The following is a 15,034-nucleotide window of genomic DNA, read 5'->3' as shown; positions in this document are numbered from 1 at the left end:
TCAATGGCTGTGTGAAGTTGCTGGATATTGGCAGGACCTGGACACCCGGTTCAAATGTTATCATTGGATTGAATGGGCGTTATCAGTGGTTATCAACCTCATAGATATGGGTCAGAAGGGGCCTGCTACGCCTACTGGTAGGCTCAGAAGGCTGTTATCATCCATTCGCATGGTTAATCACGGATAAATACACGAGAAGGACAACTTAAATAGATCCAATCCCAGACGAATTCAGGTGGCTGCTACAAGTAAGACCATTAAAATGGGTTAAGGTTTGGGTAAGTCTATAGGTAAGACCATTAAAATGGGTTAGGGTTAGGGTAAGTCTACAGGTAAGACCATTAAAATGGGTTAGGGTAAGGGTAAGTCTACAGGTAAGACCATTAAAATGGGTTAGGGTTAGGGTAAGTCTACAGGTAAGACCATTAAAATGGGTTAGGGTAAGTCTACAGGTAAGACCAATAAAATGGGTTAGGGTTAGGGTAAGTCTACAGGTAAGACCATTAAAATGAGAGCCTTTAAACTGTGATGATTTCATCAATACTAAATTATCGAAATACTAAATTAACCATGCGAATGGATGATAACAGCCTTTTGAGCCTACTAGTAGGCTAGCAGGCCCCTTCTGACCCATATCTATGAGGCTGATAACCACTCATAATGCCCATTCAATCCAATGATAACATTCGAACCGCCTGATCTGGAACACGCTGTCGTATACGCCGATCCAGAGCATCCCAAACATGCTCAATGGGTGACATGTCCAGTGAGTATGCTGGCCATGCAAGAACTGGGATGTTTTCAACTTCCAGGAATTGTGTACAGATCCTTGCAAAATGGGGCCGTGCATTATCATGCTGCAACATGAGGTGATGGTCGTGGATGAATGGCACAACAATGGGCCTCAGGATCTCGTCACGGTATCTCAGTGCATTCAAAATGGCATCAATAAAATGCACCTGTGTACGTTGTCCATAACACACACCTGCCTATACCATAACCCCACCAACACCTTCGGCCACACAATCCACAACGTTGACATCAGCTAACCGCTCACCCACACGACGCCATACACGCTGTCTGCCATCTGCCCTGTGCAGTGAAAACCAGGATTCTTCCGTAAAGAGAACACCTCCTCAAAGTGCCAGACGCCATCGAATGTGAGCATTTGCCCACTCAAGTCAGTTACGACAACGAACGACGAGCATGCAGATGAGCTTCCCTGAGACGGTTTCTGACAGTTTTTGCAGAAATCCTTTGGATATGCAAACCAATTGTTGCAGCAGCTGTCCGGGTGGCTGGTCTCAGACGATCTTGGAGGTGAAGATGATGGATGTGGAGGTCCTGACATGTGGTCTGCGGTTGTGAGGTCGGTTGGATGTACTGCCAAATTCTCTGAAACGCCTTTGGAGACGGCTTATGATAGAGAAATGAACATTCAATTCACGGGCAACAGCTCTGGTGGACATTCCTGTAGTCAGCATGCCAATTGCACGCTCCCTCAAAACTTGCAACATCTGTGGCATTGTGCTGTGTGATGGAACTGCACATTTTAGTGTGGCCTTTATTGTGGCCAGCCTAAGGCACACCTGTGCAATAATCATGCTGTCTAATCAGCATAGTGATATGCCACACTTGTGAGGTGGATGGATTATCTCGGCAAACGAGAAATGCTCACTAACATAGATTTAGACAAGTTGTGAGAGAAATAGGTCTTATGTACATAGAGAAAGTCTTAGATGATAAATGGGGGCAAAAACAAGTGTTGCGGTTATAATTTTGTTCAGTGTAAATTGAGTATCAAATTTGTAATTTGTTCACTCAGGTCCCCTTTATCTGCTAGATTTTAGTTGACTCTAGGAAAACGTTTACAAATAGGGGAAATTAGAAAGGGTGAGAATACACAATACATCATCAGATAACTGAAAGAACTAGCAAATCATCAGGGACCCTTCACATCAACGCCACAAACTGTTTGCCCTCTTTACCATCAGGCAGGTGGTACAGGTCTCTTCGTTCCCGCAACAGCAGGCTCAGGAACAGTTTCTTTCCATCCACTGTAACCCTGCTGAACTCTGTGACCCGTCACTAACCACACCCACGACCCCCCCTACCCCACCCCACCCGCCTCTCAGGGACCTTGGTGCACTGCTCCCTTTGTACTACCGGACTCTGACACTGCCTTGCAAAGTCTGATAATGGAAGTTTCCAGTTGTTACAGGTACGCGTTTACCTCAAACCTCACTGCTGCTATCCCTGCATTTCAGTTGTACATGCACCTTGCATATTCAATTTGCCTTCATTGCACATTAAAATTGCCATCGTACTTGCATTTCTCAGTTGCTACATACACGTCTACCACAGGCGCCACCTTATTGCTGCAATCTCTGCATCCGGGTGGCACATTCTACCTCTTGTAACACACACTACACTTAATACTTGTACATTTTCTGCCCTCTTCTATTGGACCTTCTGGCTAGATGCTAACAGCATTTCATTGTACTGTACTCGTTCAATGACAATAAAGTTGAATCTAATTTCTACAAATGAAATCTCAGAAATTAAAGTTACCTCTGGCATCTGATGGCCAGGCTTCTTATTCTTGTCATCGATTCCTTTAGGCTTGAGCAGGATCCGTTCCGCCTCCAGGGTCCCGATCAGAGCGTTGGGTTTGAACTTGATGTGATTTCTGTTAGTGGTGACCAGTTCTATGGTGTGGCCTGATGGGTTCAGGTGGTACTTAGCACAAAGCATCACTAACAAATCCATCATGGGCTTACTGAAAAAACAGACACACAGTTCACATGTAATAAATTGACGACCCAGGGTGAACCAGCATTCACTGCTGCCTCCAGCACACATAATGCCGCAGCACAGGTTCGAATCTGGGCCGCTGCCCTTTCAGCAACAACTCTCTCCATCTTACCCCACTGGCTCTATCAAATAAAGCATAGAAATAATAAAAAATACAGAGAAGCATTCATAAAAATTATAATCTACCTAGCTAAGTACAAATGACTGTTTGTTTAGAGAGAGAACTTTCCAAGAAGAAAACCTTTGTGTGGAAATTGCAGATGCCAGGAACAAAAGTCGATTCTATCACAGAAGACTTCAATTTTATGTAATAGTGCTGCATTTTATTTTACAAAGATTAGCATAAGGAGCCATCAGTTTGGGCTTCAGGCACAGGCGGGGACACACATACACACACGTCATACTTGTAGAGTGGAAAACCTTTTAGCAACAGCATCAATGCAAAGCTATCGATCAATTTCCAAATTCCAGGTCTTGAGGTTTTCTGGAAATGCAGCAAACGTTTAATCCTTACCATAATGGGTTCAGAGTACTCTGCAAAAGCAAAGAGGGTTTAGAACTGAATTCCTAATCCTTTCATATTAAAATTGGCCTCAAAGACTACTTGAGAGGGCAAATGAGCACAATATACCAGAGTGCGGTTTACATCTTGCACAAAAGAATGATGAAATCTTGAGCAAACTTTGGTGATGTAGAATGAACACTGTGGGTCGACAGTTTCATACCAGGACACAAAGTCCCTGTGCCAGAAAACAACAAAGCCATTGAATGAAAGATAGAAATCTCCTGTTGTTCTGATAAGGCGCTTAAGTGTCGGCTGAATTGGTGTGGATGAGAACTCCATGGTCCAGACATTATAATACCATGTTTCAGTAAATGTATATGCAGTGTATCAACAAAACACATGTATTCCTTAACCATAAAGTGTGATAATAGCCATTAAAATACACATTATTGAATCTTGGCCAGCTAAAGAAACAATGACATATAGTAACACCCTTGGAAAGATGTAATGGCAAAGTAGAAGTACAAAATCATCTCCCCCCGATAAAGGTATGAAATGTGTCAAAACAAACACTGTTTCATAATTTTACTGATAATTCATTACCTTTGGGTTTCATTCTGTGTATTCTGTACAATTGCTTATTTTAAATTAATTCTTGCTATAGAACTGAAAACGACAAAGGTCTGTTTGATTCCTTGTATAAACAGTCAAATGAAAACATCTTGGGGACATGCCTCAGTTGGTTTGTGTTCAGTCATAGTTCTATTTCCCCATATATTGCACCACATTGACTCTAAATAGGGGATACGGGGGCAAAGTCTCACCTGCCGTGGACAGTGGTCATCTTCTCCACTCCGCCTGGCAGAACCACGACCAGGGTCAGGTCCTCGTCAAGAAGATTCTCCTTCTGGTCCATGGCCATCAGCGGATATCCTGCTACAGAGTGTCTCTGCGAAAGGCCAGCACTATCCAGGCCCTTCAGTGGTACTGGGGGAGATGGGGCTTTGCTCTTGGTTGACACTCTGTCGGTTGGAAAAGTAAAGAAACAGAATGAGCCAGAGTTCCACTCCGCCACATTTCCTCCAGTGTCAGTCAGAAATAATAGGGCAGCATTTGAAAGGTATCTTTACCTAACAGCAGCCATATCAGCAGTGAGCAGATAAACAATGGCAGTGGCGCTAGATAATTTGTCAGGAAAACAATTATACTCATTCACAGTAGATCTGAGAAAAACACATTCATGAGACATGATTCTGTTATCGCATAAAACAACACACAACACCGCATGAATCGGCATGAAAGGAATCCTTTGTTCCTGACATAAAGTAAGCAGCCATTAGATAAAAATGCTTGGGTTCACTCTGCAAACTAGTCACAAGACAGTCAAGTGCAGTGATTTTCACTGTTGGGCTTGAGGACAATGTACTGCAGGGAAGGATTACCCCTGTGAAACCAACCCGTGGGTGGTGTTCAGTGATCTAAGCCTTTGTTGTGGTTAACTTCTCTGTAGATACCCATCTACTGTATAAAGCAAGACAATCTCCCCTACTGTCACTGAACCAGTTATTATTATTAGAAATAATAACTGGTACAGGTAGTGTTTACCACTGGAGAGAATTCCCTTCAACGTTTGCAAAAGCCTAACCATCCGTCAGAAAGCCTGGCCAATCCTAGTCTCGTTTCAGATTCACATGGTCAAAAAAGGATTTACCAGGTTGAATTGCAAAGGTTTCACCATAAGGACAGATTAGCTTTAACCTGACTGCAACTGCTTACAGTGTCAGCCAACACAAACATGTCTTTTAAAAAGGACATTTCCTGATAAGAGGTCAGAACTTTTTGTCCTTCAAAAGGACACTGCAGTACCGTAAGAGAAAATGTGAAATGTAAATCAGTTTCAAATAAGTTTCAATAAACAAAAAACAAAAAAAAATTGTTTTCTAAATTACTCGAGGGGTTATTCAGGGAGTAACCCAGTCGACTAAGCTGGGTGACCTGCAGCCCAAGGAATTCCTTCAGAGGGCAACAGTTACTCTAAAAATAGGAGTTTTTGCAATGTTTTAACTTGATGGGTCGAGGCTCGATATGCCCCAGCTTGAAAGGAACATTAGCAAATATTCCAAAAATGTTAATTGCGCCAGCAAGCCTACCTAAATTCACAGTAGTTGGGGAATGATGCAATTAAGTCATTTAAAAGCTGTAGGCTCAGGGACTCCGGCTACTATACCTTCTTTAAGACAGGCTACCCAATTCTGATCTTTCACTTACTGGTCTTCTACTCTGAAAAGAAGACAAAATGTGACTTGCCGTTTAAAATGTTGCTTGGTCGTCCAGAAGCCCAAGAAACGCATAAGAATTAGAAACGGTGTTAAATCAACACTTACATTCAACACACGGGTACAAACGAAATCTGGAGCCACCAGAAATGTCCCTGAATAGGCCCGGTGCCTGTAAATGTCAACAGACGCCCCCAGCTAAAACAGATACACTACTCAGGCCCACACCCGGGTATGGAACAAAGTCCACATTTCATGGTCTGGCAATGGGAATAGGAAAATGAGCAAATCTCTCCCTAGGTAAAGGCTATACCATTCATTGCATTACACAGTCAAAAGTCTGAAAAAGATACAATTAAAAATATTGCCGAGTTTATGAAACAACCGTGCTTTTCAGTAGCCACATCCAGACACTTCACTGAACGTGTGACAGTGGCAAAGACCAGAGGTTTGTTTTTTCCAGCAGCAGTATTATGCTGATGAGACGGATGACAGACAGAGGCATGTTACAGCTTGACCTTCCTAAGGCCCTCATTCAGCCCTCAGTGTTTTCCTGCTGGAGGTTTGACGTGCACAAACAGAGTCATTCACCGCCAGCGCCCAGGCTCATTGCTCAGTAGACGGAAGGGACACCATGGAGGTCGGGGGCTTCACTCTCCCTGGTCTTCGACTGGTCGGAGGCTTGAAGCAGCCGATTCTTGAGCGTGCACACAGGCTTCCGCACGGCCTATACGCTGATCAATCACCACAAATTGTCCCGGGTAGATAAGTAACGTAGGCGTACCGTGCCGCTGACCTTGGCAGTCTTCAGCCCCTGTTTCAGACAATGCACAGAAGCTACGTGAATCCTGGGCTACCACCGCCAAAGGCCAACCATCAGTCACTGATCCTCTGGGAGCAACAATGGATCAATCTCACATGTTTTTGCTGACACGCGGTGCTGCATGAAATGTGCAACCCAGCTGTAAGAAAGTACAGAGTCTGCCTTTAGAGGGCAAGAACTAAATATATCCAGACAACACACAATAAAGTACTCTATATAGCATTTTAATAAACCTGCGGCTAGACAAACATCAACGGAAATGTCATAAACACATTTATGGCCTGTGCATGTTCCTTACATTACTGTCCAAACAGGACCCCAGACAAGAGCATAATACTCAGCATTGCTACCCATTTTCAAATACTCAAGATGTCTTAGTTTGTATGTGGATATGAGACCAAAGTCTATTGACCTTCAGCAATAATGCCCAACTCCAAATCCTCCCATGGAAGTTGAGGTTAGTGTCATTGTTGTTTTTCACACCTAAGCCATTTTACAATAATCTCTACTGTATTTTACAAACTGTGGACGCATCAACATGGAAACTGGTATTGCATTATAAATTCCCAGCTTCTAATTGAAGTACAGTTTACTGGCCAGAGTTTTACACATTCTCCTTGGATTGGTATCATTTTTAAACAGGTAATATCCTGACACACCATGGCTTATATTTCCTGTGACCATATGGCACAAATAACGTCACCCATAAGGGCTTTCCAAATTCTTTACATTCCAATGCACATTACTACAGCGGGAATGTAGGAATGTTCCTGTGAAAGGCATTTTCAGCCAAGTCCGTGAAATTCTTTCCTAATCAATAGGAAACTCTGAGGGGGGAACAAAAGAGTGAACACATCAGGGGCAAACAATAGATTGTTTATGTTATGACTGAAGAGTCACTGGAGTCACTTTGTCCAGCTGAAGTTACGGTCAGCTTATACTTGGAATTTGTTCAAGATTAGTAAGCCTTGCCGCTGTTGTTGTCTGTTAACGGTCATATGCAGCCTAAAGGTCCCTTGGGAAAAGGTGGGATCATGTACAACGCGACAAACAAAGTGGCTATGCAAACAGGCCTTCCTGTCCTCCTAGGAACAACACCCTGTTTATTTTAAGAAGCGAGAGTGCAACAATGCATACCGCCACCAAAGACCACAGCAGTTTTTTTTTTTTTTTTAAACGGACTTGCCTGATCTACTGTACAGGGACTTGCCTCAGTGATCTACCATACCGCTCACACATGCGACTGCCTGTTTAACAGAAACTCTACTGTACACTCCCACGCTACTGTACACTGGCAGCAAACCATTATATCCAAAGCTCAATGCAAGCAGCAACAACAGTATGTATGCAAACTAATATCTTCCAACATCTTTAATTGAGAGTAAATACCATAGACTGTATATATAGGTAAATACCATGAAAAACAGTTTTATTAAAAACATTACCACTCAGGCAGATACTTTAAAGAATGCACAGTATAGTCAAAGACTGAAAGAACATAGAATTACTATGGATTTTCTTCAACTACAAGGAAACAATGCAACAAGCTATAGGATAATTAAACAGAATCAGTGTGCCTAGTTAATCCATTCTCCCTTTCCCACTGCTGGCTACAGGTTTGAACATAACCCTCCTAAACACATCATGTCCTACAGTCATTATACTGTAACACCTTACCTCTTGGCCTCAGCGCTTCTCCCCTCTTACATACCTGCCATCTCCCCTGGTTTCATAGTAAGACTTTGCCGCTACGCCTGTTAGAGCACAGCCACTATGCCTGTTAGAGCACAGCCGACCGCGTAGGCCTACCTTATGCCACGCCCATATCATGACATCAGAAAAATCTTGTCTCCGGTGTGTGAATCCTTCACAGTGGGCTGACTCAAGTCTTTTGGTTGGAGAAAACTCTTAAGCATGGTGTGTCAGTGAAGCTTCAGGTCAGGCTCAAAGACAGAGAAGGAGGGAGGGAGAGAGACACACACAAAGGGGCAGAAAGAGAGCGAGAAGGATGGGCTCCTTCGGCAACTAATTGTCAGAGGGCTAATGAGCTTTTATTTACCTCCAGTAAAGCCCTGACACCAATCACATTTACAGCAGGTTTATAAACTCCAACCAAGATCACAGCACATATACAGTATCTCACAAGTGAGTACACCTTTCACATTTATGTAAATATTTGGTTATATCTGTTCATGTGACAACACTGAAGAAATTACACTTTGCTACAATGTAAAGTTGTGGGAGTACAGCTTGTATAACAGAGTTATGACTCAACACACAGCCATTAACGTCCAAACCAAACTGGCAACAAAAGTGAGTACATCCCTAAGTGAAAATGTCCAAATTGGGCCCAAAGTGTAAATATTTTGTGTGGCCACCCTTATTTTCCAGCACTGCCTTATCCCTCTTGGGCATGGAGTTCACCAGAGCTTCACAGGCTGCCACTGGAGTCCTCTTCCACTCCTCCATGACGGCATCACGGAGCTGGTGGATGTTAGAGACCCTGCGCTCCACCACCTTCCGTTTGAGGATGCCCCACAGATGCTCAATAGGGATTAGGTCTGGAAACATGCTTGGCCAGTCCATCACCTTTACCCTCAGCTTCTTTAGCAAGGCAGTAGTCGTCTTGGAGCTGTGTTTTGGGTCGTTATCATGTTGGCATACCGCCCTGCGGCCCAGTCTCTGAAGGAAGGGGATCATGCTCTGCTTGAGTATGTCACAGTACATGTTGGCATTCATGGTTCCCTCAATGAACTGTAGCTCCCCAGTGCCGGCAGCACTCATGCAGCCCCAGACCATGACACTCCCACCACCATGCTTGACTGTAGGCAAGACACCCGTCTTTGTACTCCTCACCTGGTTGTCGCCACACACGCTTGACACCATCTAAACCAAATAAGTTTCTCGGTCTCATCAGACCACAGGACATGGTTCCAGTAATCCATGTCCTTAGTCTGCTTGTCTTCAGCAAACTGTTTGCTGGCTTTCTTGTGCATCATCTTTAGAAGAGGCTTCTTTCTGGGATCACAGCTATGCAGACCAAATTTTATGCAGTGTGCGGTGTATGGTCTGAGCACTGACAGGCTGACCCCCCCACCCCTTTAACCCCTGCAGCAATGCTGGCAGCACTCATACGTCTACTTCCAGTGACCAGTATGAGGGAGTGTGACACCTGCTCCCCATTCACACCTGAGACATTGTAACCACTACGAGTCACATGACACCAGGGAGGGAAAATGGCTAAGGGGGCCCAATTTTGACACTTTCAATTAGGGGTGATATAATCAAATATTTTCAATGTCAGGGGTGTACTCACTTGTGTGAGATACTGTATGTCGTCTGTCCTCCTCATTAACACTGGCTACAACAGCATGCTGGCGACACCTCCCCAGTGCTTAATTCAATCAGTTAATACTTTACATGTTTGCCTTTATGTTCCCAAACACAGAACATCCACCACCACCACACCCTGCTTTTCTGAGGCGCTTCACTCTATAATGACGTCGCAGAGCTTGTATAGATCTCATTCCCATGAACAAGTCTAACGACAAACGAGATCAGACGCATGCTCAAATATTTTTCACCTAGGGTGCTGAAAGTGCTGAGACAAGTGTTTGTAATGGAATCCCTGTAGGCTAATCTTGTAATCATGTCTGGAGGATTGCTTTCTGATGAATTCTGACAAACACATCCTTATAGACAAGCAACTTTGCCTTGGGCCTCTGAGTTGCATTGATTTGCATAGAGCCGTTGAGATTAGTTAAATACGTCAAACATATCTAAATATTCTTAAATAATCTAAAATAACTTGGGGCACTAGCTTAACATTATTGGTCGGGTTCATCCACACACTCTCCCTAACACACTATGGTTTTTGACAACCGACCCACTTTTTTTTGGTCAGATGTAAATAAATATTAGAAAACAAATGGGAAGAATATAAATGATTCGGTACATTGCCTGTGAATGGGTAGCTCTTAATTATGAGGTGTTGTTAGCTACAACAGTGGTTACCAGGTAGTGTTCTGCCTGATTGGGTCTACTACACAAGTAGCTGATGATGTTGTGAGTGTCAACTATAGACCCTGTCAGCATATTACTCTAGTTCGCCAAGGTCAACAAAAGCCTTCTGCTTTCTGATGCTAAAATTCAACCAGCTGGCTATTGAACAAACAATAGCTGTTTGACTAATCAAAGGGAAAAATAAAAAGGTACTGACGAGCTTAACTCCGATATGAAGTTATATCTAGGTTGATGGTAGATTTCTGGGATTAGCGTTAGTTGGGGCGTCCCCTGGAGCTAGCTTGGAAAAAACCTGACGTTTGTAAACCCAGGATTGTGAGGTTGATTCCACTGGGGCCTAGTATGAACGCGAATGAAAATGGCAGAGCTTACTGGTGTTGCTCTGGATAAGAACATCTGCTAAATGTATGTCACAAATAAGTGAAATTGACTTCATTTTTTTCAGTTCCCATTACTTGATATTGTCAGGAATGACATGCAGGTTGAGACATGATTTAAAACTCTGGTTGAAAAGCAGGGCACAGATGCTGTCGTTTATTGTCTATCCCATAGTACTTACCGGTGCTGTAAATTGTAGTGGTTGCAATGGAAAAATCTATTCAACAGGTCACCATCTGCCTATTAAAAATTTGTGACAAAAAGCAGGAAGCTACAGTTTGACCTTGGGGTATTAAACTTGTAATGACTCACATTTCCGACATCTTACGATGAGAGCACGAAATCAGAGGTTTGACAACGTCACCCTTTGTTTTTTTTACACATCCCTTGTGAATGTTTTCTTTAACCTGAAATGAAAAACAACGTGCTTGATGCAGTGCAATAAACAAGTGTCGCACAGTTCATGACCTACTGCAAAACACAGGTGGTTTTCTGCTCAACTAGACCATGCAAGGCATACTTCTGCAGTATGTTTACCCTTAAAGCTTGTCCTTCATTTTGCAAAAAAGGAAAATCAGATGATAAGGGGACAACATGTGGTTGGAGGCAGAAGTGGGTGGGAATCTGAATGACACGGGGCAAAGGCGTGGTTCAAGAGAAAGGGGGTGAATCCCTGTGGAAAGACAAAACACAGGGCCAGGGACACAGCTGGTAATTCGGTAAGAGGTCGCCCACAGTAAACACAAGTTGTTTACAGAAGGTCTGGAGAGACCATTACTTCAGAAGCTGTGTAGGACGGACGGAAAGAGATTTAAAATAAATAAAAACTCTTGCAACTCTGAGAAAACCCCTGCCTTCCTACATATGCATCCGTTATTACGTTAGGCAAAATAAATGCCCTATTCCCATAACCGGTTCCAATGCAGGCTTCAAAACTGGCTTCAAAACTTGCTTGGCAAATGTCACACCCGTATTTAGACAACAGGTAAGTATATGCAACATTAATAACTCCAGAGTATCTGAGCATAAATACACAGCTTCTAGAATCCCCTGGTATCAAACATTCACCTCAAGAAACATTCAACCTTTCCCAAGTGCCACCCTAGTCCCTACTGTGTAGTACACTACTCTCGACACAAGCCTTGGCTAAACAAAAAAATGTGCACAACATTTGAGACTTCACTCCAGCCCTTCCTTCCTACTAGCAGTGGGACTCACGCTGACACTAAGTCAGTCAGACACTAACTCAATTAATCAATGAGAGTTTAGATTATTCTGGGTTATCCTTGAATTCTACGTGCACAACCCCACCCAGTGCAGGGCACAGATGATCAGCCTAGTCTGACCCGTTCCTCCACGACTCCCCCCACACCTAATTTCTGAGGTAAAATATGCTTCTGCTGAACTTTTTCAGTACAGCCAGGACGGGCATCTGCCAAGCATTAAGATAAGAGAGCAACACGTTCCATGTTCCAGTCAGAGTGTGGGTTCAAATCCACTGGTTTTGTCTTGATATGAGTTCGAATTAGGAGCAGTTAGGTGTTTAAATCCATTAGATACAAAACATAAGCACCAGCTGCCTGTGTGATGATACATGTACAGCACTGAATAGGAGCAGCATGTTTATCTTTTCTGTGAGGCCAACACTTACAAAGGCAGGAGGAGATAGTGTTTCCCCTTCAGTCATAATTATACATAACACTGCATTCATTCTTATGACACAATGCTGCATTGTGTATACTGGAATGTTTATCAAAGAAGCAGCAGTCGGTTGCTTTGCTGTCTGTCCTGTTGCCTATCACATGCATTGCAGCTCCCAAAAAGTCCTCAAATGACCAAGCACTTCAAATGTTTTATATTATCTATATAAAAAAAGACAAAACATTATGTTTGTCAGTGACCACATAAGCTAATGTATAAGTATTGGCCATTATACATATTTATCACACTTGTGTAACTATTGAGCTACCACTGGGTTAATATTTCAATTTACCACAGGCTGAATGGAAAATTAGGAAATAATGTGCACAAGAATAGCGCCATCTAGAGATTTGCTTCACAAACTTTTTCCAGCCAAGCCTTTTCATTATTCCTCTGACCTTTTTAACAGAACAGGCTCTGTTATGCAGTGGAAGCTAGGTGGCAACTGCTATGTGTTGGTAGAGTGCACAAAAGACACTAAAGCATCAGCCATACAAAGACTGACTATTTGCATTCTAGTGACACTATTACTCCACAGCTAAGGAGAGGAATCTGTATTGGAGTTCTGATGTTTAACGTGAACACAAAATTCTGCTATAACTAACTAATTAATTTGAGGCAATTGGAGCATTTTGTTGACAAACTCCCAGGCCAGTACAACCCAAGAAATAAGCATTCCCTGGTATTTACGGTCAGTGCATTGGCCTCAACTGCACAACAAAGACGACCCATTATTCCCTGCTCTCTGGACAACAGCCACTGTTTTAGCCCTCTGAGGCATAAAGAAGACCATCCACGAGACATAAAAGACACTGTATTCCCAAGAAATTACAGCCGGAGCAAATATAGTCTTGTCTTAAGATCTCAATTACATTTCTGTTCCAAGAAGGTTTCATTTTCCTACCGGACAAATTCAGTGACTCCATCTTTATTTTACATGTACTGCTGTTAATGGAGAATGATGCCGTTGGAATGCCATGGACCTCTTCACAGAAACCACAAAAACAGTCAGAGATATTGACAATGATAACATTGTGTTATTTGTATATCTACTATATTCAGTCTGTCAACAAACATTGCAATACACAATATAAGGTATTGTAATGAGCAACAATGAACAGTACAAATGCATTACCATCATTACAATTTTGAACATTTCTGTATTCTAACATTTATTTTTAGAAATGTGTAAATTTTTTATGATTAGTTCATCACATTCAGTGGGTGAATGACAAAGTAATCCTCTAACTGCTTTCAGAGTGTGTTTGGTGTTTGACCTAGTTGTGTAACCCAGCCCAATACGGAACTCCTTTCTTGGCTAAACAGAAAGGCTTTTTTCTCCTGAGTAAAGGGGAACATTTTGCAATTGCTAGAACTCTGGGGGTTTCTTTATGCTGAATCATAACCTTATATTATTCGGTTTATTCCCATTTAACTGCTTCCAGTGAGGAAATCCTAAGTCTAGACCTTAAATGAGAACACTGTCACATTGTAGAGGCCCAACTATTTTCACATTTCCATAATAAGGCTTCTTCTGTTCAGTGGTAAAAGAAAATATTTTGATAATATCACAGTAGTAACAGTGAAAAGCATGGTTGAGAGGCAAAGATTTCTTTTTTTATATCATAACCCATATGTCTAACCCATAACCCATAGGTCTAACCCATACTGTTTTATAGGAAATTATTCATTAAGCAGAGAGTACAAGAATCCTGGTATGTTTGTATATCTTTTGAAGGGTCAAGGGTTAAACCTCTCAATGCGGTATTATCCAGACAAGATAGAATTAGATTCTTTATGCTTTGCGATAACCTCAGTATATCGCAATTCATTATTCCCTTCTCATTTGACAATCATACGGCTAAGGACAAAACATTTAAAACTTATTTTGTGCAAATTAATGCTATGAACTGTGATCATCGAACACATCTGAGGGGAGCTCTTAGGATACTTACAGTAGAAACTTCACTCAGGTGCAGTTTAGACGAAGCAATAGCAACCAATAAGAAAATAAAACATTCAATAAATTTTTTACAAACTAACATTTCCATTAAATAAAACATTTACCATAAAACACTAATGCTGTGTTATGTTTGCTAAAGAAAGTCTAGTAACAAGTAATTTGGAATCACTCTCGCTCAATATCCAAATCAATCTTGACCAGAGTCAAATCTGATATTTTCAGCTGCCCTGAAGTTACTATGGTTAGGTAGACTGTGGTTTTTCATCCCATAAGGACTTTTAGAATCTCTTCATATAAGTTTTGTTTAAGCTCACCCTGGCCAGGCGTTTTGATAACCTTGCAAATCTAATGAGGACAAGGTAACGTTTGTCAACATGATTGTTTCAATCTGATCTACACGTTTTTTTTCCATCTTTGCTAATATTTAGGTATATATACTGACAGGAAGTGTTGACAGGTTCCATTTAGTTGGCATGATCTGTTTGAAATGATAGATGAGCTCCCGCAGCACTTGGCGTGTGTCAGAGTGAAACCATGCATTATCTCCTGTG

At 42.2% G+C, this 15,034-nt stretch overlaps 1 protein-coding gene across 6 annotated transcripts in view; it reads right to left on the bottom strand.

Moving 5' to 3' along the window:
• Nucleotides 1-15,034, bottom strand: part of cobll1b (cordon-bleu WH2 repeat protein-like 1b) — a 28,364-nt gene that overhangs the window by 8,500 nt on the left and 4,830 nt on the right. For 2 of the 6 annotated variants that reach the window (XM_010890884.5, XM_010890886.3), the window contains 2 exons: nt 4,144-4,341; nt 2,572-2,779 (listed from right to left, as the gene is read on the bottom strand). In XM_010890884.5, the coding sequence (XP_010889186.2) occupies nt 2,572-2,779; nt 4,144-4,341 (406 nt within the window). Of the gene's footprint in view, nt 1-2,571; nt 2,780-4,143; nt 4,342-5,546; nt 5,565-5,626; nt 6,552-8,095; nt 8,264-15,034 lie in introns of those variants that run through there. The other 4 variants (XM_034286966.1, XM_010890885.4, XM_020054825.3 and 1 more) reach the window with 4 other exon arrangements.

This window comes from Esox lucius, chromosome 16 (assembly GCF_011004845.1).
Source record: "Esox lucius isolate fEsoLuc1 chromosome 16, fEsoLuc1.pri, whole genome shotgun sequence".
Classification (NCBI taxonomy): domain Eukaryota; kingdom Metazoa; phylum Chordata; class Actinopteri; order Esociformes; family Esocidae; genus Esox; species Esox lucius.
Note: the sequence above shows the minus strand (reverse complement) of the source record. Positions and strands in the feature narration are given on the sequence as shown.